This window comes from Wasmannia auropunctata, unplaced genomic scaffold (assembly GCF_000956235.1).
Source record: "Wasmannia auropunctata unplaced genomic scaffold, wasmannia.A_1.0 LD336097.1, whole genome shotgun sequence".
Classification (NCBI taxonomy): Eukaryota; Metazoa; Arthropoda; class Insecta; order Hymenoptera; family Formicidae; genus Wasmannia; species Wasmannia auropunctata.
In genome coordinates, this window is record NW_012026793.1 from 2,033,572 (window position 1) to 2,057,815 (window position 24,244).

At 36.5% G+C, this 24,244-nt stretch overlaps 3 protein-coding genes across 6 annotated transcripts; 2 read left to right on the forward strand and 1 right to left on the reverse strand.

Moving 5' to 3' along the window:
- Positions 1-595: 595 nt before the first annotated feature.
- Positions 596-5,338, forward strand: LOC105462578 (cytochrome P450 307a1-like). Its single transcript, XM_011709277.1, has 3 exons — positions 596-1,461; positions 3,357-4,148; positions 4,425-5,338. Exons 1-3 carry the CDS (start codon positions 1,065-1,067, stop codon positions 4,751-4,753), a joined length of 1,518 nt encoding a protein of 505 aa, XP_011707579.1. The 5' UTR covers positions 596-1,064; the 3' UTR covers positions 4,754-5,338.
- A 1,430-nt stretch (positions 5,339-6,768) lies between these two features.
- Positions 6,769-17,544, reverse strand: LOC105462579 (facilitated trehalose transporter Tret1-2 homolog). 3 transcript variants are annotated; one of them, XM_011709279.1, is made up of 5 exons: positions 17,097-17,544; positions 11,256-11,312; positions 9,459-9,600; positions 8,994-9,313; positions 6,769-8,909 (listed from the first exon to the last, which is right to left on the reverse strand). In XM_011709279.1, the coding sequence occupies exons 1-5, from the start codon at positions 17,133-17,135 to the stop codon at positions 7,950-7,952; spliced, it is 1,518 nt and encodes a 505-aa protein (XP_011707581.1). In that variant the 5' UTR covers positions 17,136-17,544; the 3' UTR covers positions 6,769-7,949. The 3 variants fall into 3 exon arrangements, with proteins under 3 accessions (XP_011707581.1, XP_011707580.1, XP_011707582.1); XM_011709278.1 differs by lacking the exon at positions 17,097-17,544 and adding an exon at positions 12,395-13,703; XM_011709280.1 differs by lacking the exon at positions 17,097-17,544 and adding an exon at positions 11,575-11,989.
- Positions 17,545-18,683: 1,139 nt separating this feature from the next.
- On the forward strand, positions 18,684-23,134 carry LOC105462580 (facilitated trehalose transporter Tret1-2 homolog). 2 transcript variants are annotated; one of them, XM_011709281.1, is made up of 7 exons: positions 18,684-19,176; positions 19,461-19,596; positions 19,928-20,098; positions 20,472-20,620; positions 20,929-21,470; positions 21,803-21,938; positions 22,252-23,134. In XM_011709281.1, the coding sequence occupies exons 1-7, from the start codon at positions 19,135-19,137 to the stop codon at positions 22,573-22,575; spliced, it is 1,500 nt and encodes a 499-aa protein (XP_011707583.1). In that variant the 5' UTR covers positions 18,684-19,134; the 3' UTR covers positions 22,576-23,134. The 2 variants fall into 2 exon arrangements, with proteins under 2 accessions (XP_011707583.1, XP_011707584.1); XM_011709282.1 differs by having other exon boundaries at positions 22,728-23,134.
- Positions 23,135-24,244: the final 1,110 nt, after the last annotated feature.

Genomic DNA, 24,244 nt, shown 5'->3' on the forward strand with positions numbered 1-24,244 from the left:
AAACCCGATGGCACCTTAAGGAGAGAAGTCAAGGGCAAGAAGTGTCCCTTCGTTTACACGGCCTGGGCCCAGGAGGCCGCGACGGGCCCTACCGGGCGATTTCTCTCCCCACCCTTCTCCTCTAGCACCGGTCCCTACCACTATGTAGGTTTGCTCTCTGCTCCACCGCCTCCGGGGCCCTTTTCCTCTCCCCCTTTTCCCCGGCGTTCCCGCGATCATCCCTCCGTTGCCGCGTCTGCTTCCCTCCGGGCCCTTCTCCCTCTGCTCCGCGGGCTCTGACGGGCCCTACCAATCCATACGCGAGTGAGTATGTCCCTTCAGGTTTTCTTGAATTTCGTCTCTGTTTAAGCACAGTGGCAGAGGGGTACGGCTTTTACGATCCATACGAGAGTGTCCACCTCCTCCTCCTCCTCGTCTTCCTCCACTTCTATCGCCGCCACCACCACCTCCTCCTCCTCTTTCCCTTCCTCCTCCTGCTGCCCATCTCGTCTCAACACGAATCCATATGTATGGGGTTGAGGTGCTCGACGCACAGTGCTCGACGCAAATGTGCTGACTACATTACGCCCGGCTATATAAGATAGCCGGACAACCATCCTATCCCCACAGACCGAGTCAGATCGGCGGACCGTTCACAGACGGGCCACAAGGAGCTTGCGTCCCGATCGGCCGATACTCATTCGCGGTGAAGACATCACATCCGTGATTTCGTCTCGGAAGAGTCGACTATTGTTGACATTTCCGGCGAAGTGAACGAGAGACTAGGAGCTTGAAGGATCCGTCTTATCGAAGACCGGCAGAGGCAACTCGATTATCAAGACTAACGCGTGCTTCTAAGAAAGAATCTATATCCCGCAGAAAGGATATAAATTGAATCTGTTCTGTGAAATCAATACGAACACGATACATTTTGATAGAAAAATATATTCATCGTTAAGAAGCACCGGGGAACGTTTTTCCAGATTGTCAGAAAAAAGAAGGGAAGAAAGGAGTGTAAACTAAAAAAAAAGAGGGAGGAAGCAGACGATTCTATTTAGTGAAGAAATTTGTGATTGTGCCGAAGGATGATCTTTATCAGCGCCACGACGTACTTCCTACTCGCCGTCGTTCTGGTGGCCTTGATCTTGATCGTGATGGACCATGTTAGATTGAAGGAGCCGAAGAAACTGTACGACGGCGAGCAGCCGATCGACCTACTAGAACCACCTGGACCAAAACCGTGGCCAGTTCTGGGCTCACTTCACATTTTGGGACGCTATGATGTGCCTTACAAGGCCTTCGGCGACCTCGTCAAGGTCTACAACAGTCAGATAATCAAGCTCAAGATGGGATCTGTACCTTGCGTCGTCGTCAATGGATTGGAGAACATTAAGGAGGTCTTGGTCACCAAGGGCCACCACTTCGACTCTAGGCCAAACTTCATTAGATACCATCTCCTCTTCGGCGACAACAAGGAAAATTGTAAGTATCTAATTTCCGCTTTATTATTTCTGTCTAGCTTTTCGTCAAGAATCAATTTGCAACAAAATTAGTTCTATTTTTTTAAACTTATAATATGCCAAATATCAACAAGGAATTATGGACGAAAGATTGCGGGGTAAATCTGCGATTTGATTTAGAGCGCTTTCCTAAACGATTTACTATCGATATTAATAATTAATGAACCAAGCGGGAATGATTCGCGATCAGTTAACACTCTTAGATCGCTCGTTGAAACAGAGATCGATTACGCTCGCGCAATCGCAACGAATCACTCTCTCAGCGGTTTGGGTCACGTTGCGAGTCATGTTTTCCGATCATACGTCCAACAGAGAGATCAGAAATTCCGACCGATTATGATTTACTGCTTGCACCAATTGTGAATTAATTATCGATTCGGCGCTCGCGGGCAAAATTCTTGCTTGGCTTATCTACACCTCTTGTTCAGGAGCTTTTGAAAAATTGCACGCTAATGACCTTGTCGCGTGCGCGCGCGCGCGCGCCAGACACGTGAGGACGCATATGCTCACGCGTATTTTACGCATGATACATTGATTTACTTTGTCACGCACACGCGTATTCCACGCCCGTCCGCGCGCGTCCGAAACTCATGCTAAGGTCAGCGCAAGAAGCGGTACCAAGTGCAGGCGGAAAAGGTCACGGTACCACTTTCACGCGTTCCTGGCTCACCCGGCAGCCGGCAGCAAATAGGATCAAGGCTGATCCATCGCAACCGCCGCCGCCGTGCCCCGCGATCCAAGACGATCGTATTAACCCTTTCCATTGCACGCACATTCGCGCTCTGCAGCGGAATATTTTATTTTCGCGCGCACGTCACTAGCGCCGGCGAGCTCTTAATACGGTCACCTCTATAAAGTTTCTTGTTTGTTGCAGATTGAATATTATCATTAGCTAGTAATCCCTTGGATTTTTTCGTCACGCATAATAAATTAATGATATGTTTTTCTACACTAACCTTTCTCAACGCTTGCGTTTTCTGATTTAGCTGTCGTCAGACGTCTAATATGTGTTTCATTCAATCGTTTGTTATTAAGAAATCCGTAACGCGTTTCTAGCTATATAAAATAACGAAGAAATACTTGCTGCAGAATGCTCAGAAAAAATTTTCATTGTGTAATTTATGTATTATGATATTTTTATTTGATAACGTTCGCCGGATTATCGCGGAAAATTGTCAGCTGCCGCTCTTCAGGTTCTCGGGCGCCCTGCATGGACGACGAGAAACCGGGTCACTTCCTGCTGCCGTCTCCTCTCCCGCTTCGATTTCATATCAAGCGCGCTGAACGGCGAGTCGATTTTCTGCCGTGTCCGCTGGGGAATTGATGCCGTGTCGTCTAGCAGCGTTCGCGTTACATTTCCGCGTACGCGGTGCGTGCGAAGGCGCGCGCGTGAAGTAGAAAGGGAGCGTGTGGTGCGAATTTTTCTTCGGCAAAACGATGATGTTTCGAAATGCGTTGTTACGCGCACCGCGCGGGACGGTAACAAGGCCAAGTTCAACACCGCCGCCAGTCGTGCTGATATTGTCCTTTTCTTGATTTGGTAATTTGAGTCGGGATATATTCGTGGAATATATACGTTTACCATCACGGCGTCCTGACGTCAGCTGCTTTCGTTGCGAGTAACTATAAATTGCGACGCGATGAAAGCAAAACTAATTGATGCCACATTAGAGAAGAGAACGTCTTGAAATTTTAAATAAAAAAATAAAAGAAAGAAAGAAAAAAGACGGGTTTTCCGAATATTTTTTAAATATATTTCCGAATATATTTCTTCAGCGAAATAAATTATAATGCGTAAACTTTTAATTGAGGATTTCAATATCTCTTGAATTAAATCATTCTTCCTCCTTTTCACAGCTTTGGCATTCTGCAACTGGTCAGACGTTCAGAAGATGCGAAGGGAAATGCTGCGAGGGCATACTTTCCCGCGCGCCTTCACCACGCGATACAACCAGTTGAACGGCATCATCGGCGGCGAGGTGGATTGGCTGATTGACCATCTGACCGGCATTTCTGGTGTCAGCCTGCACGCCAAGCCACTGATCATGCACACGTGCGCGAACATCTTCATGAAGTACTTCTGCTCGCGAAGCTTCGGTCTCGGCCACGATTCCTTCCGCGACATGATCGGCAATTTCGACAAGGTCTTCTACGAGGTGAATCAGGGATACGCCGCCGACTTCATGCCGTTCCTGATGCCGCTCCACCAGCGTAACATGACCAGGATGGCGAATTGGAGCCACGAAATCAGAAAGTTCATGGAGAGTAACATAATCGGGGATCGTCTGGCCAGCTGGAGATCGGTCATACCTGAGGTGGACTACGTGGACTGCCTGATAAATCACATCAAGACCGATGCCGAGCCCAAGATGACCTGGGATATGGCATTGTTCGCGCTGGAGGACATCGCCGGCGGTCATTCGGCGGTCGGTAATTTCCTCGTTAAGGTCCTGGGATACCTGGTTACCCGACCGCACGTGCAGAAAATAGCGCAGATGGAGATCGACGGGATCGAGATCCCAGGCAAGTTCGTCGGGCTAGAGAACAGAGGAAACATGCCGTACACGGAAGCTATCATTCTCGAAGCGATCAGGCTGATCGCCAGTCCGATCGTGCCGCACGTCGCCAACCAGGACAGCTCCATAGCCGGTGAGTAATTTTCTCTCCCTTGCGATGATAGTGTCAAAATAGAGCTCACGTTAGCTTTGCCTCGTCTCGAGAGTAATTGTATATATTTATAATTAACAGAAATTTATGAAATATATTGTGAACGAAAATCTCCACATCAATAATATTATAATTGCGAAATTTAGTGATTTTAAATAATATTAGTATCAATATATTTATTAATATAACAAAAATTGTGTGATAGTTTTTCGTTGTTTTTACTCAAATCTTGATCTTTTATTTTATTTTTTATTCTAGGCTACAAAATAGAGAAAGACACATTTATTTTCCTGAACAACTATGATCTAAATATGTCAACGGAGTTGTGGACTTCTCCCGAAGAGTTCATACCACAGAGATTCGTGCAGAATGGTAAACTGCTGAAGCCTGAACATTTTCTGCCATTCGGAGGCGGCCGGAGGTCTTGCATGGGCTACAAAATGGTTCAATACATCAGTTTCTCGACGATAGCCACCCTGCTGAAGAACTTCAACATACTGCCGGTAGAGAAGGAGAACTACAAGGTTCCTATCGGCAATCTGGCACTACCGGAGAATACATTCAAGTTTCGTTTCGAGAGACGGTAGGATAGAAAACGCGCGACAATGAGAAAAAGAATGAATCTGGTCGGATCGATGAGATCGGAGCGCGATTTTGATTTCTCGTCTCGCGATCCGACCACGAGCTGGGCTCCTGAAGACTTTGTCGATTTATCGCGGAATGGATAACCGAAAGAGAAGAGACCGATTGGGATTCGAGCGGGAAGCAAGTAAGATAAAAACGGTTCGATATTAGATTCAATTCAACTCGCTCAACGGCTCAATCTTGAGCACTTTTGCATGTCGACGGAGTTTTTATTAACAGAATTTTAAGTTACGCGTGGCGGAGGACCAGCGGCTAAAAAGAGGCTTTTGACTCCAACGAAGCTTTATTTACGTAGGGAGAATTAGATTACGAGAACGAGCGGAGGATTTTCGATCTCTCCGGCGCTAACAGAGCTTTACTGACATTACTAGATTATTTAAGATAGTTAATTGGATCGTTCTTTGACTCATGCTCTAGACGCGAATATGCGCGGAGCCCAGTTTCGTTAGTCTAAATCTTCGTTAATTATCTTATTTTGGAATCTCTCTCTCTCTTTCTTTCTCTCATTTAATTGAGTTACATGATTTAATTACAAAAATTATTTTAGGTAGTATGTAATTAATTCGAAAGAAGAATAATTTAGTGTTTATTTAATTAAATTTTGACTATAAAATTATAATCTTATTCTATTTTTAAAAAAATTTTAATTTTAATTTTATTTTTGAATTATTGAAAACTGTAGTGATAAAAATTATCATATGCAAAGCTCAATTTACAATTTACAGTATCCCTCATTAAAAAATGACTGATCATTAATCTCCGATTATAAGCAAAATATGTTAAAAAAAAAACATCATGCATTGCTTACCATTGACTCGTTTAAAACATAAGATCTCATGAATTGATATATTAATAAAAAGATTAAGGAAGTGCTAGGGCTAAGTCCGGACGATTCACGCATATAACTTCGTCACTTGAAAATAATCGATCAAGAAGAAGACTGAAGTTAATTAATAGTTCCTTCGAGTTTAAAGGCATAATATTATTTACAAGCTTAATGTCAAGAAGTACTCATTTTTGTGTTATATGATTCAGAATTTTTTTGCAGAATAATTTTGCAAAAGATTCTAACTTTGCGCTTTTCAACTCGAAGGCCTAGGATTATATTTTTATTTACTTATAGAGATAAATGTGAAGTGCGCATCTTGCATATGTAAAATATGCATTTTATATGTTGCAGCGTCGCATTTTTATTTTTCTTCTTCTTCTTGGTATACGTACTGAATTTTTAGTGTTGTTAAATCATACATATACTTTTCCATCTTGGTCATATCGTCACATTTTATGACGTTAGGTGGTGCGAAGTATTCCTAAGGAATAATCTTGAGAGCAGATAATGTGAAAAAAAAACATTTAAAAAGAATTAAAATATTAAAGTGATACGAGAAGATTCGACAATTGTTTCCAAAGAGTTTGTTCTAATTTATTTTAATCAAGATAAGTTTCTGTAAAATAATTATTCTCGGCATGGTAATATTTCTCTTCCCGTACCACCTCGCAAATAATTTATTTTTTATTATTGAGCATTTATTAGAGCATTACGTTGTTATTATTATACATACAATTATTCTATACTATTATCGCTTTTTATTATGTATGATTATTGTCAGTAATCGTGTTAATCGTCGTTCTTTCTCGCCTCGTTTCTCTACCGGACCCCGCATATATATTCCGTGCTTTCATTTCGTAAATTGTACATTATTTTGCGTTTGTTATTTAATTATTGTGATTGTTACGCCATTTGTTAATTTATTATTTAAGATTTTAATAAAATACATGAGACACATATATGTATATACAGTGTATAAATATATGTATATGTGTGTATTTTTATATTCAGCGTATATAATACATATGTAGAATAACTTACATAAGTCGCATAATTAATTATGAATTCATTTATCAATCAGTCGCGTGATGAGTTGGTAAAATTGTAAAGTTCGATAGCTCGTAATAATTTTTGTCGGTATCATCGCGCTCTGTCGATTTCTCCGCGATAAATACTTTGTACAAAGGAAAATAACACTTGTTAATTGTAAAAGGCTGTTGTCACAAAATGACAACTTAATTAATCGCGGAGAAATCCTCGATTATTATCGCAATGCTCTCCAGCTTTAAATAAATATCTAACAAAGTGTATCTGTGACACGCGAATACGAAAAATCCTTTCCAGGCTTTATCGAATCGATTCTCGATCGTTGTCACCGTGCCAATCTGTCGACCTTATCAAATGTCGCGTGTTAATTATTTACGAAAAATAAAAATAACTAGTAATAAATTAACTCGTGCATTTAGCACTTAAATATAAGCGCCACGTGCCTTCGTTCAATTTTGTATTTACAATTTTTTCAATTGTTGAGTAGTAATAGTAGCAATTTATTAATGACAAGTCCTATATTTAATTAAAAAATTATGCATAATCGATAAAATCGATTTTACGCAATATCTTTTTCTTTAGATCTTCAGCGACATCGTCCGTGATATATTTAATTTTATTTGGCTAGCTGTTACAGCTAAATTTATGAAACGTGTTATGATAAGTTTGGACGATTTTGAAGATCAGGCTATGCTCCAACTATTGAACAATAAGTATGTATTGAATTTTAATTAAATAATATGATATGTATTGTCTTATCAAAATATCATTGTCGAGATTACATATCTCTCTCTTGCGAGTCCCAAACTAGTACAAATCTAATCTCATTTCATTGCAATTTGCGAATACATTTTTGCACGTGTGGAACTACGTATTGATATATGGCACTGTTTTCGTTTTAATGATAAAATTTTTATCGAGATGACAGCATCAAGTTTCGTCTTCTGTTACGTTTTACTTCTCTTTGTCAGCTCTAAGCAAATATATTTATGTCTATTATCTTCTTTGTGAAATGTACGATAGAAAGATCTCTAGGTATAACGTATTTAGAATAAATATAAGAGATATCTTGTTCGATTGTATCTCTTTTAAATGGTATCTTGAAGCATCACAAAACGACATTGCATCCGTTTTATTACTTTCCCATCGGCCGTCCGACTCTGACACTCGTACGATATCGCACGACCTTGTCTTCCTTCGTGCATTTAATTATTATCTACTGTCCTGACAGTTATTTGCCCGCACATAAACGATAAATATTCTCAATTTCTCAGGAGACCGACGGAAGTCGGGGCGACTATCTCTCCGACTATTCCCTCCGTCGGCTGCAACTCAAACGCCTTCTTCTTTGCCGAGAACATGTCCTCGATCTCGTGCAGGGTCTTGCCCTTCGTTTCGGGCAGGAATAAAAGGATGAATATTGCGCCGACCAAAGAGACGATCGCGAAAAATAGGAACACGCCGTGCATGCCCATCAGCCTCTCCATATCCGGATACGTCTTGATGGTTATTGCACTGAAGAGATAACCTATGGCAACTGTCATGCCGGATAATATGTCTTTGACTTTGGACGGGAACACTTCGCCCACCATGGCGAACGGGATCACCAGGAAGCCCAGGGTGCTCGTGAATATATACATCACCATGCAAATCACCGGGACTATCCCGTTGTCCGCCATGACGGTTCCCTTCTCGGATAGGAAGAGATAGAGCGACAGGCCGCCCATGAAGATCGTCATCCCGACGCCGGAAATCATCGACGGTATTCGTCGGCCGAACTTCCGGGACACACCGGCCGTCAGAAGACTGGCTATGAAACGAGCGACGCCGATCAATACCGCGCCGAGGTAAGGATTCACTTGAACGCCCGACTTGGCCATGATCCCGACGGCGTTGTATATGACCACGAAGATACCGGAGAACTGTTGGAACAAGAAGAAGCTGAGCATTATGCCGAACGGCACCAGGGAGCTCCTCTTCACCAGATGCTTCAGCAGGTTCTGATTCTTCTTCTGCGGCCGCGGTTTCAGTTCGAACAAGACTTCCGCCGGTGCCGGCTGGTCCTTCGGTATTCCGCGGAATTTCTTCATAATCTCTAGCGCCTCGTCGGGCCGATTTTGATCCCGCAGCCACAGGGGAGTCTCGGGTACCGCCAGCAAGGTGAGGGCGATTGCGCAAAGCGGGAATAGAGCGCACAGTAAGGCCACCAGTCGCCAGTCATCCTTTGAGAGGAAAAAAAAACAGAAAAGATTATGCATTATCATTCATTTATTGCTTACGAATCAGTAGGTGTTGTGAGCATTTACCGGAAAAATACTCCCGAAGATGTAAACAATGAGGACACCAAGAGCGATGGAGATACTGGTCCACGTAACCATCGTGCCTCGCCACTTCGGTCCCGCTATTTCCGCTACGTACACCGTCGTCGGAACCGACGCCATGCCGGTGGATATTCCGGAAATCGATCTTCCGATCAAGATCTGTACGTAACTGTTCGACATGTAGATCGTCACCCAGCCCGCCAATGAGATCAACGACGTCACGAACATGCTGACCTTTCGTCCTCGTCCCATCACGACGCTCGAGAGTAGGCAACCGATAGGTGTACCCAACGCCGACACAGTGGCTGTTACGTAAATAATAATTTTTGGTAACGATGACAAAAATTTATTTTTAATAATTCCAAATCGCGCAAAGATTAATTCTATATTTATTCGTTGAAGGAAGGAATTTTTTTTAGTATTTAATTTTAATTTCTGGATGACACCAACCCATCCAATTTGCTTGGTTAGCATCGAGTTGTATGTCACCGTCGGTTTTCTCGGCTATCATCGCGGGCTCTGCCACGGCGCTGTAACCGAAACCCATCGCTGGGCCCAGTACCACGACGTTGGCGCATAAGGCCATCAGTATCTGTAAAAGAAATACAAGACTGCGAATAAGAGAAAAGGTCGGCGATGCGATATCGGGAAACCGTGACGGCGACGACGTAACGGTAGCAGTGCAAAAAAATCCCAAGAAAAATATTTGTGCTCTCGGTGAGGGGTAAAGCCTTGGTAAACTTGTCGACAAAAGCTTCTCGGAAAATTTATAACTAGATTATTTATAACGACGCGAAACGCGACGTGAAAAACACGTACGTATAAACAGATACGCGGGAGGTATTGCACAGAGTTATCATACCACCAAAGGCTAAGGTTAACTAAAGCACAATATCAGTCGGGCATCGAATTTTTTTTATCTGAATAATTCTCTTATCGCATGTCGAATGCATTACTCCAGCTGCTACACGTGTGATTAATGTTAGAACCGGTTTAACGAATGATCGTTGAGATGAAAGAAGGTGCAGCCAGCAATTAAACGTACGTCTTAAAATCTCGCGATAATATCATACAGCGTTTTACTTTAGCTTAAAGGCTGAGCACAATATAATACGCGTAGCGTATCCCCCTCGTACATGTTTCGAGATACCAAGATAACTATCGAATGGAAAATCTCATAATGTGAGATAGAGAGTATATCTTATCATTACTGATCTCAAGATTTGGAATTTTGTAGGACGTCAGAGATAAGCGGCGGATACCTATACATAATGCATTTCTTTGTTGTGTCCGAGGATAAGCATCTCTTACGTGTGAATTCATGTAGGAAATGGAAATTGAAATCATTTAAAAATACCGTTACTTCGTGCAAAATCAAGAGGCCGTAAAGATAGTCTATGTCGAAAGAAATGCAAATATAGATGACAGTGTGCAATTGAGAATCAAAACAAGCGACGCGTCTCTTTTCAGCGATACCGAGATTATTTGCCGTCATCCCGTTCGTATTTTTCATCTTCGAATCTGTAACTAACGATTGCTGCTCGCAAGGTTAACGCGACAACAGCTCCGCAAACTTTTTTGCGATTAATAAATGTTTATGAGTTGTTACATAAACTAAAGTTTCCCAACGATTTACATAATTTACTACGGGTAGAATCGAATTGACTAGGAAATCTGTTTTACTACACATATCTTGTTTTTATTTCGTCATTCATTAATTTACATTTTATCTTCAGTACTATATGTAATTAATTCCAAGATCAATCGGCAGAAAATCAAAGAGCGTACAATGAACGAACTCGAGCGTGTCATCACCGTTAAACTCTTAAAAATTACAGAAGGAAAAGGAATTGTGACGTCTATTGCGAGTATTGCGAAGTCTCGTGTGTATGGGTATCTTAACTGCCAAAGCATGGTCGGTTAGTTCGGTATCACTTTATCCACACGAAAACAAATTAATTGAGCAATAAATTGTGCAACAAATTAACTATATTTAATGTTTACGAGTCATTCGTTTTCGATATAGATCGATGAGGCAATAATTAATAATATTCTATCAGCGAAATACGTCAATCCAAGAAGCAATTTATGTCAATAATTTGACAAGTAATATATGTGATATCATCATTCACGAATGCTGTGTTTGGGTTCACCTAAACCTTCGTCTTTCATGGGAAGAGGTTGATCGAAGGAAGAATTATGCGTGATCGATTTTTTTACAGGCGCGTAAAAAGATTTTTATCATACTTGATAGGTTATTCCGGCTCGTTCCCATTTTTTTTCCTCTGTGACGCCGGGTTCCATCTGCAAGAAAAAGATTAATAGACTTTTTAATCGTCTGTAGTAATTTTCCGCAATGCATATAATTTTCAAAGCGTAGTACGTTAATTTTTTTTTAAATTAAAATACATTGGAAGCGATTTTTTGTCGTGCTTCTCGTATGCAATCATACAATTTATACCAGACATAAAAGTAAGAACTAATCTTAAATAGTCGAGTTAAACGATTTTTTTATACAACCAAAGAAATATCTAATCGCATTAGTGAGTTTCGTAATATAACTTACCGGATTGTTTGACAACGTTAGAAGATGAAGACGTAAATGATGCTAAACTTGAATTCCTAATTGTTTGACAACGTTAGAAGATGAAAATGAAAACGATACTAATTAAACTTGAATTCTGAATCGTGTTATTAACGTTATCGCGATTCGGGAAATGACTAACCATATTCGTAGATCTCTAGACTTAAACGGAAAACCAAAAGAAAATCCAAGAAAAGACCTGATAAATGTAACCATGATAAGCTCCCCTGATTGAACTTAGAATTTTAAATCTTTTTTTTAAACAGGCAGGACAAATATAAGAGATGTACTAAAATACGACGATGGTACAAAAGATGATGTATCGAAATTTAAGAAAAGGATTAGCAGTTTAATTTGTGATAAATGTACATTTTGAAATTTTTTAAATTAGAGGTTTTAATTAGAAATGTGCCAATCAAGGCGTTATATTTAAATCGAATCAAATTGAACAAATTTTTACCCAAATTAAACTGAATCGTTGAAATGTAACTTTTAATTAATCATAATTATTGTTAGGTTGAATTTTAATATACAGATAATAAAATATAATAAAAATGATTATATGATTTATTACTGTTTTACTTATCAACGAGAAATATAACTTTATAAAATTGTTCATATATGTAATTTCATATTCGAATCTCTTAGATTCAAAATTTTCGAATAATTTGAATCGTATCATAGAAATTTAAATTCCGAATCGAATCAAATTTTATCTGATTTTATTCGTTTCAATTTTCGTATTCGAGCAGTTCGTACATCTTTAGTATTAATATCTTAACTTGTAAACATGTAAACGTACCTTGATCTCCACGCACGCCGATATGTGCCCACCTGCATTGTTAACGTCAGTTTGTCCACTCGTGTTATTAATGTACTCGTTTACATTATTAATGTCTTTTTGTTCGTTCGCATTTTTGACATTCGTTTGTCCATTCGCATTATTAACGTCCGTCTGTCCATTTGCGTCATTAACATCCGTTCGTCCGTTTGCGTTATTAACGTCCGGTATGTTCGTCATGGCGTCTTTTTTCAATGTCTTACTTTTCGATAATTAATCGCGTCAATCAAATAACGGCCGATGACCTCTGTGCGGTGACTTTTCTCCGCACAAAACGGTGATTTGCAATCTTAAAAAAGAGTTGTCAGTCTTTTTTTTACGAGAATGCCAATGCTCTTCTCACTCTTTCTCTGTGTCGCGATTCAACCCTTTATATACCTTTACACTACTCGCGATTCCGGTATTTATATATATTTGATAATAAGCTCGATATCTCGTATCGCAAAGTACTTTAAATCGTCATCATTCATCGATCGCCTCGCATTCAAAAGATACGGAAGCGTGGAGTGGACTCGTTGAAAAAAAAATACGAAAGCGTCGAACAACTCGAAATAAATTAATTGTCCAGTTTAGACGTGCCGCGAGTTTTACTCTTTCTCTACTTTCAGTCTTCTTCGTCCAGATATAAATATCGTCGTATGTACATACAATAAATACCGATTTACCGAGTTGTTTATTCTGCTGAACTATCTGCGTTCGTATTACTATTCGCTTGATAGTGCGTTTCCACGAAAAATCGCGATCCGCTTGCGTTTGAGATTGCGCCTTCTTTGCAAGCCGTGTCTAATCTAACGACCAGCGGTTTTATTATTTCAAGCGAAATCTTCGAGATATTCACTAGATTGCTCCGGAAAATTCTGAGGATAGCCGCCGCTTTCGGATTCCGCTTTATCTTCAGATCTGAGAAAATTGCGCGTCGAACGCTATACGGTTCGAGCGTTCGTCTTTATCGTAAATAAGTCTGAGATTTTTATAAATACGTCAAGTCTCTCTACGTCGTGCACGGTCGATGTCGTTTTAGCAAATATTCGGGAGTATCGCTCTTTGCGTGTACGCCGCGGGGAGGTACTCGTTCGATGTGTCCCGACATCCGCGGAGCTTCTTCTCGAGTGAGCGCGAGACGTAAGATGCGATATTGCCGATTTTGCAAGCCGCGGTTGTGTGACCAGCGCTAACTGGGAACTCGTTATTGACTGAGGACGACGCACGGAATTTATCTGTTGCACCCGGCCACGTTTTCCACTCCGGGGGAGAGAGACCGTTCGCGCCGCGTGATGATCCGCCGCCGTATCGGCGCTGGGTGATGCTCGCGCGAATGTCAAATACACAACCGGCAGATACATTTCTGTTACTGAGAATTCTGCACTGATAAGACGGCGATTACGTAAAGAGAGAGACAATCGGAACATCGCTGATAGTTGACAGGTCGCAAATCGGCGTAATAATGTTTAATCAGCGGCAGAGTAATTAACAATAATAGTGACATCAGTGGTAAGAGAGTAATTTATCATAATGTCGCAAGAGCGTTCTGGTTGAGAGGGAAAGAAGAATGTACATAATTCAGTTATATCAGAGAAAAGAAAGCAAGAGAGAACACGGTCGTAAAATAATGTACTAATAATGGATATAGCCGCATCTTTGGATTTAGAATTTATTTCGTGACTTTTTTTTACCTCTTCTCTCGTTATACCTATAGATGTTGTGCATGTTAAGCAATTCAATAATTTTTAAGCAATTAATTATTAAATAAAATATATATGTATATAAATTTTATATTATTAATTTTATATTATTATATATTATTAATTAATTTTATATTATTAATAATATATATGTATATAAATTTTATATTATTAATTACGTTTTAAAAATTACATAACGATGAGAAGTTTAATCTTTCCAGTCTGATTAAGATAAATATGTCTCCTACTTTGTTTAAATCAGTTAATAATAGACGATCGAGAATACCAGACGCACTAATTAAGATTGCATATCGTACGTTCTTTATCCGCGACAAATAAAATTTGTAACACGTCACAGGATCGTGCACGTGGACGCTTAATCTGAGACATCTGTTTGTTGAATTCAGTCGAAGTGAAAGGCTAATTAGCAACCGGCGTGAGATTTTAATATGACTTTACGCTTCGATTGATACTGCGCTACATCGTGCGGACTTCTAAATTCGTTCCGGTCTTATTTGTGCCTCCGAGCGGTCGTCTTGACATTGACTTGCGTAACTTCCTCGAACGCGATATACTATATTATAATTACTGTGATGTAATTTTTATCACACTCCGTTAATTTATCATCGTATTCCTAAGATAAACAATCATTAAGAAATTTAGATGTTTTACGGCAATTAAATTATATATCCGTGATTTATATATATTCGTCATCAATGCCATCTTGCAACACGGACAATTTAAATAAAATCCTTGGTAAATCTCTTCCTATATTCATCTTTAGATAAAAATTTCGATGTATACAAGAATATTTAAATATTTATCATAAAAAAAGATTTGATTACTTTTTTTTTACATTTGAACATGATATGTAACTTCATGCATAATTGTTACAAATGATATAATGTTTCGAGCATCCGAAGCGATAAGAAGTGATACTCGTCTTGATTAGAAGAATAACGAATGTGACGTCGTTGTTGGTATCTCCTACAAATGACAGTATCGCCACTATCACGAGACATCGTAAGCAAACAATGTTAACACTCGCAAAACATATCTCAGTACAATTGCAAACGTAATTAACGCGAGATATTGTATTTCGTTGAATTTTCGGGGACATTTGTTACGAGGCAGCATTTGCAGAAGACTTTTATAGATGGGTTTAATAAATTTGCGGGCTATTTCCTTCTTTATCTTTCCGAGCTCATTTAATTCGACCTTGGATTCAAATTATTGTTGCGCGCCTCATTAATTTTTATCGACGATTTAATATATAGTGGACATTTTATTTCAATAACGATTTATAAGTATCTTTAAAATAGGTTTTATATTTTAAAGAAACTGAAATCTATACGATTTAAAGAATTTATTATTTTAATCCATACAATCAAATTTAATGTATGTGTTTTTACATAGATTTATATATATATGTATGTTTGAAAAATGTATATTGTGATATATATTATTAATTCGCGAGTTCAGTGAACTCGGACATTTGTTTCAATTACGCGCCAAATCTTCAGATATCTTTTAAAAAGTGTTCTCTAATGATAAAGCTCTTTTCACAACCTTACATAATTGGAAGTTATATAATTTTATTCCTCGGATTTTGACCTTCAAAAGAAAAAAAAATTATTTAATTGCGTTAACTTTAGGCAAAGATATATTAATTTAAGATTTTGTTGGATACACTAGATCCGTGAATACTAGTTAAGGATAAATTTCAGAGCTATTAATACTAATTAGATTATAGTAGATAATATTAATTAGAATTAAATGTCAAAGTATAAATATACATCTAACTAATACTTAATATTCAGATAACTAAAAATAATTATTATATTCCTCTTGAACTGTGACGCATATTCAGATGTGAAATGTAAAAATGCCTTGTCTTGTGCGTCACCGGAGAACACGTTTTAATAACGACAGTGCTAATACCATTTAATTAGAACAAAAGAACGTTACGAAATGGGCTAACTATGGTTCATGGTTGAAATGTGTATTAAGTCTATTAACTCGATGATGCTCTGCGTTGGTATTGGGGGGATATCGACACACGCGTACGAATTAGAAGTGATTAAACACAACTCGACATGTAAGACAGTAAGACGTAATACAGCATGAAAGTGTTATCACGGAACTCTTAGCGCTTGTGTAAGAGGATTAAATCGTCACTACGATATTGCACGTGCACGTCACCACGCGCCGATCTCGCGCGGCCGCGATCGGTAATAAGTACCGTTCGCTCGATCGAGTCTTGCCGAGACGGAGGATGACAGTGCCCGACATTTCAGCAACGTCGATTTTTGCGATCGCCACGCACTTAGAATCGTATAAATACTTAAAAGCATGATGGCAATTGATTTGCAGAAAAGCGACGACGATTATCATTATTACCTATAATCACTCATACGAGATTACTTATAGATCTCATTATCGTCTATAATCCGCGCGAGATTATTAGATCACATTATCGCTTATAATCGCAAGAGTCAGAGATTATTAAACCTCATTATCGCGCATTAATCGCAATAAATAGTGCGGAAGAGATCAAAGTATGATGTCGATTCCGAGTTTGTAGACCTTACTTGATCATATATACTTGATCGTAAATTGACACCTTTCTAAGCTTTATTTGAACATTCATCGATATCAAGTTCATTTTAATAATTTACAATTTGTGATGGAATTTGGGAGGGAAAATTTGAATGTTTAAAATATATCGAAGTTTATCGCCTATTTAGATCGTTACCTTCTTACAAGCATCTTTTGTTACATAAGCACTTGTAAGAAAGGAAATTATTTTATATAATTAATATTTTGTATAATAAACTTTTTAGTTGATTTTTAGTTTAGTTGATGATACGTAAATGTGTATGTGAGTCAAATCCTCAATACGAGAGGTACAGCGATCTGTCGAACTGCACTCGTATTACAAAACAGTAAGTAGGTTTCGCAAGGTCTGTTGACCTACCTACCTGAATGAAACTGCTGCATTCCTCTTCGAGAGAAGTCATCTTGCCAGATGTTGATTTGTTACGCGGAACAAAACTCACGGCTGCACTTGTGCAATTTATGTATTAATGAACTAAAAGTTTTCACTTTAACAAAATCCGTGCATGTGTTTCCTAACAGTTCATTACCGACTTGACGTTCTTTTCACAAGATCAACTAGACCAACGCTCTCTATTTATCGATAAAGAATACGCGGCGATACGTTCACCATGTCGATAACAGATTACTTTCCTCAGGAATGAAAAATGTTGTTCGCGTTAGAGCAGCACGTAAAAAATTGAACGTATCTTGGGATTAATCGTTATCGTTATTTGTCGTTTATTATCGATGACAGATGAAAATATGTATCGACTTCAAAATCATTCGGATTGTCTCGCGATTTCTCTGATGAAAGCGCGCACGAAAACTGACTTGTTTAACCACTTGACGTTGCTATATGAGCGCCGCAAGTGAGACTCGTGTTTATTAGATTCGGAATTTATTCCGGCGCCTTACAAGAGATACACTCGTGTTTGTTAGATCCCGTATAGGATAGTAGCTGACCTGTTACACGTTATTGTTTGATTGCGAGATTTCGGCTCGCATTTCTGATAATGACAAGTAGATTTTATAGATAATGATGAGTAGATATTATGCCTAATTTGTTTTGTTAAATAATTTATAGATAATCTTCCAAGTAAAACAGAGGAACATTTTATTTTATTGAATTTTTCAGCGAAACTTGTTGCCTCATTGGAAGTAGTGCCTAAACTATTTCACTTTTTTAGTTTTTTTTATGCCTTACGTGTACGCGGTTGCTTAAAAGTAACAATAATGGCATGTTAAAACGTATTATCAAGTAAAGTAAAAAGTTGCAATATATTCGCTATTTACGCATATCGCCACATACGTTGTTGCAAAAGACAATTAACTCGTTTCTTACATAACCAAGTACTATAGTTCTTTCTTAAATTTTAAATATTAATTTTCCATTAGATTATTCATAAACTGACTTTAGATTACTGACACAGGATGGATGAAGATGAAACTTCTTAATTAAGACTTCAAATTACATTTCGCTTATTTCACATTCTAATTATAGTGGCTGACGAAAGGAAGTCGTAGTGAACTCAAAACAAAAGAAAATAAAAAAACGAGTAAAATAGAGTATAAAAAATATCAACTGACAAATTGCGTATCATAACAATGCAATCTTCCTCTTTGCATTTTATTTCATTAAGAACATTTAAAAAGTGCCAAGGATAGTCGCATTACTGAGAAATGAATTATTATTCAGAATGATAAATTCTCATGTGATCAGTGTTAAATACTATATTAGCAAAGACTTCTGAGTATGATTAAGCTTCTTAAAATATCGCATGATTATGTCTGTAATGATAATATTGATCGTATATAAATAGTTGAGTCTTGACGTTTTACGACAAGACTCTATGTGTGGCGACATACGTGGATAGCAAACGTGAATTGCGGAAAATTTGTCGCTTGATAATGAGTCGTTAAATAACTACGTACATACATTAGACGTCTATGGAAAAAAGAAGAACAGTTCAGGCACCACATTCAACGATGTAACAAGTCTTGTTAAAATTTTAAAATAATCCTTTATTTTTAATTAGGAGATCAGCCGAAAGTTGCTTAGCAAAACGAACTAGACATATTACTTGTCTATAAAATTTGCAGTTCAAGTGTAAACCGTTATATTAAATAATAATAACATATTTCGGGAAAGATCGCAATTAAACGTATACGCCAGTGATAATTTTGAATTTACCACAAATGCGATTAAAACACAACTTCCATTTAAAATATGCTGCTTACAATTGCTGCTTAGAATTGTCTAATAAATCATTTGTCTGTGCTGTAAGTCCATGGATCATTATAGTGCCATTGGCGGAGATAGCTGTAGTTGTTAGTTAATATAGAAATATTCCGTGTTTTCCGCGAAACTTTCGCTTGGTAGTACGGATAATACGGATGATTGATTTTTAAATCAATATAAAAATGTACCTACGATGGAATGTGCGAAGAGAAGTGTTATTTTTGGTACGCGATTAAATTTATTATATTTAAACATATTTAATAAGCAGAAAAGAGATTATCTTTAATGTGGTTTATGACAAAATCTTTAAACAGATCTATAAAAGAATTTTTTAAATGCAGTGAATTTAAACTTCTAAAAAAACTCTCAAATAAGAAAAACGAACAAGAGAAATTGTTCTATAAAAATATAAAATATAAAAAATACAATAAAATACAATAAAAATACAGATTATAATGATGTTATATTAAATATTTAATTTCTATATGTACAATCTATCTATATGCAGCTTCTTTATACTATTGTGTGCAACTTGGCTTTAATTACTGCCGGAGCCGCTACGGGATATTCCTCCGTCGTACTTCCGGTATTGACAAGTAATACGTCATCGATAACTTTAACTGCAATGGAAGCGCCCTTATTTGGTAACTGTTTTTAACAATTTAAATAATTCTATTATTAATTATCTATTACAAGATATATCTGCCACAATATTTATGATTGTAAACATACCTATGTATTAATAACAGCAATCAATCATTGTATGCTTTTTATTGTTATATTACATGAATTTATATGTAAACACATAGGAAAATAGGAAAAAGCAATAAAGTAGATTTATATACGTAATTAATTTAAAAAGTTAATAAAAAGACTTTTATAAAATATTAAGCAATATTATTTCTTAATATTAAATGTACTTTTGTATAGTAAATGTACTTATTTGGACCTAACATTGAAAAAATTTTTGTCTAGCTTCTATAATATCCATTAATCAAATCATCGGTTGCGTCTTAAGCTGTATTACGATGAACTATGGAAGACGATGTACCATGATAGTATGCAGTGTAAACTTAATTTTGGGCTGGATCTTAATTGCGAGTAGTTATAATGTGGCACAGCTCTTTGTGGGTAGATCGTTAACAGGTGAGAAATCGTCTAACCGAAATCATGGAGGTTTCTCTTATTATTAATTTATACATAATATTTTTCTTATCAATCACAATGAGTTTAAAAAATAACTGTTTGTTGTTAATTTCGAAAGTATAAAAGTAGAGATGCAATTTCAAGTACTTTGATAAATTATTAATGAGAAATTAATGAATTAATTACTAAGAAATTGTCCATAGTGTGTAAGTCAATACAAAATTATATCTCGAGATTATAAAAAGCCTGTTCAAAAATCTTTTCTTATATTAATATCCTTATACAAAAAATCTTCTCTAAACTATTTACTTGACAATGAGGTAATTAAGATTAATTCATATTAATTAAAAACATTTTATTATTAAATTATCAGGAATTGCCACGGGTCTTTGTTTGTCTTCAATTGAAATTTATTTAGCAGAAATCTGTATATCCTCATGGAAGGAGACCATTATAGTTACTCCTAATACAGCGAATTCCATCGGAGTTCTAATCGTTTATTTTGTAGGGTTTGTTTTTGAGGTAGATGCATTATATTGCTTTAAATAATTTTTTATAGAAAAATAAGATATATAGATAAGATTAAAAAATTAAGAGATTATTGATAAAGAAAAAATGAAAAGATCATTGACAATTTGAAATGCACGTAATTAATTAATATTTTAAATTAATTACCTGCATCTTTATCAAATATTGGATTATTTGTGTAAAATTAGTTCTTTAAATCTTTCTTTTTGAACACAATTATTCTTAGAAAAATTAAGACATTACTAAAACTAAAACATATTAATTTATATTTATATTTATTAAATAGATTTAAATTATTTTAGAACAATTGGAGGCTGATAGCAGCAATTTTTATCGCACCTTCGATATTACTTGTGCTATGCAATATTTTTTTCATTCACGAGAGTCCTGAGTGGTTGCTTATGAGAGGTCGAAAAGAGGAAGCTAAGATTGCTCTACTTCATATACGCGGTTTGCATCAGGAAACGATAGAGTTTCAGGAAGAGTTTGCTAAAATGACAAACTATGTCGAATTAATAAATAACTTCGAAATATCTCGAAATAGTCAACTAGACTCCTCCGTGACAAAAGACGCTAAAAAGAGATCGTTTCTAAACTGGAATGTATTGATTTATAAACTGAAAAGCATCAAGAAAACGATCCTTTTACCAGAAGTATGGAAACCGTTTGTAATACTAAACTTCTACTTCTTTTTTCAACAGTTTAGTGGATTAATGGTGATTTTAAATTATGCTATCGATATAATTAGTATGCTCAAGATCACAGGGGACCCCTTCTTGATCACTGTCATACTAGGAATTGTCCAAGTGTTAGGTCAGGTGATGACCGCATGCTGTAGCATAAGGTAATTATTTTTGTTCGCTATACACAATCTGCAATCAACATGAATACGATATAAAGTATATATGAACATTTAAGTGATACACACAAAAACACCATAAAAAGTCAAGAAGCAATATTAGCTGTGATAAAACTAAATATTAATAATGAGTAACAAATTGTTATGAATGCAAAAGAACGCGAAGTTGAAGCGATATTCAATTTTTCGTTTTTTAAACTTAACAACTATGATAATCCTGACATACTTTGTATCAAGATTCTCGAACACTTGTTACAATAAATTGTTTGATTTGATATTATTCCGAGGAATTTGTGCAATAAATTTTGAAATTCTAGAATTGGTCGTCGAATTATTTCGATCGTATCCGGTGTCGGTGTATCAATTTCTTTGGGCACTTTATCAGTGTACCTGGAACTTTTTGAAGACACCGGCGTTACGACTGTACCTCTCGTTTGCATTCTTCTCTATATGGTAAGAAAATAAGACTTTAAAGAGTATCGCTTTTAGTGTGTCTTGTTTATCAAACGATTTTATTTTTATATTTATTAAGAAAGTAGTTATAGATATTGACTTTGATATGAGTTTAATAATATGTGTGTATGTGTGTGTGTGTGTGTTAGTCACAAAATTAAGAATTCAATGTACATATACCTATAGATTAGAAATCTGGATTTTTTAAACTTCTTGATATCAGTTTCTTGAGAGAGCTTTTTGAAAATATGTGTCAATGCGTTTACAATAGCTAGGGAGCTTACGATTAATCGATAATTAATATCGTATGTAGGGCTTCGGATCATTTGGATTTCTTACGATTCCTTGGTCAATGATTGCGGAGCTATATTCTATCAAGCACGTAAATGTTCTTGGATCCATTACTAGTTTCATCGCCAGTTCGTTCAATTGCATTGTCATACAATATTATCCAATGATGGTGACGCAAAACAGAAATGGCACTTTTCATTTTTATTGCATAGTTGCCATCATCGGTACCTTTTTTCTAATGGTTGTGTTACCGGAGACACGAGGGAAAACGAAAATTCAGATTGAAGAAATCTTTAAGAGAGATTTGCAGACAGAAAAAACTTTGAGGAAAATTGAAGATGCATAAATGATTTGAGTGCAACGAACAAAACATTGCTGAAGCAGTTGATATATATATAGGAATACGAGAATTTCTGATGTGTATGTGAATGCGGCAGTTCCGAAATAAATATTTCTTTGGATAATAAATAATCAGCGATAATCTTCATGTTGGAGCAGATAAAGGAAGCAGAAAATAGAATCTGTGTGTCCCTCTAGAGAGATAAGAAAGAAGCTTACTGATTGCTCATGCGGTATATTACAGCCGAGATACGAGAGTAAATGAACAAGTAAATCAACCGCTATCAGTTGAAGGAACTACGTAAATATTCGTTCATTAATTTGTTATAAAAATGTTGACCTACTTATGTATATAGAGAATTATGAATTAATAGCTTTAAACAATCTTTCCATATAATAATCTAATTATTCTTGTCACAATTAAAAACATTGTTTTTTATATTTCTATAGAGAGTAGCTTTTTAACCTTTTTTCTTAAGTCTACTAAAGATCGGATGTTCAATAAATGTTCAAACTCAAATTACACATTTTATTTGTGTCTTTATTTCATATAATTATTTTAATACTAATACAATATTGCCTTACGTACAATATTTAATAATACAATATTGCCTTTATATCTGCACAATCAAAGAATTTTTTCATTCTCAATTATTTGCCAAATGTTTTTAAATCCTATCACGAGGCTCACACTGAGATGAAATAAAGAATTTGCTGTAGAGTTTTTGATCATTATTTGATCAAATTTTATACTTTGAAAGTGCATTTTATTAACGATTTGATAATTTCGTTATTAGTGTTGCGCGATACCTTGACCGAGCAAGAGTCATATTAAAAACGTGTTACTTTCTCGCTAACTATTTATTTTGTTATAATGACGAAGATTCATCATTAACTAAATTATTTAATTTACTTAGTAAAATTAGATAACAGTATTAATTTACCAGCAGATTCGAATTATAACGGAAATTAGGTACATCTGAAAATAAACTACTGCAGCAAAACATTACTGAATTAAATGTAGTAGGGGCACTACTCATACCAGCAGTAACACTACTACATTTCAGTAGTGTTTTCACTGCACTAGTAGTTTATTTTTAGGCGATTGCATCATTAATAGGACAAATTCACAAGCTCGTGTTTTATCATCAATTATCCGATAATTTTCCAACAACATATTTTTAGCAGAAATAGCTGGATAAACGCAAAATCTGTCATTTTATAAATAGCTGGATAAACGCAAAATCTGTCATTTTATAAATGATACATTCCATAATAGACGTAATAATTTAAGTATAGATTGCGCATTCGCTTTTAACGTTTAGTATCTGTGCTCCGTTAGAAAAAGAATGCAATATGTCGAAATATGTCAAAACATCTCTCTTTAATTTTATATATTATTATTCTCATTCTACTAATACAATATTCGAGAAAGAAACGATGCACATACACTATTTTGTTCTTTCTAAACCGATAGTGGCAACTTCATTGGAATGCGTAGTCTATATTTATTACATCTATGCATTCCATTTAAATTAAATAATTACAAAATAACATTGCAGAGTTTTTGTATAAGTCAATCTACCATTGTATTCTGCTAATAGATTTTTTTTAATTTTTTGGTATTTTGCGACAAAATAGAAAATCTTGCTCCCTATTTCATTATCTAGATTAGA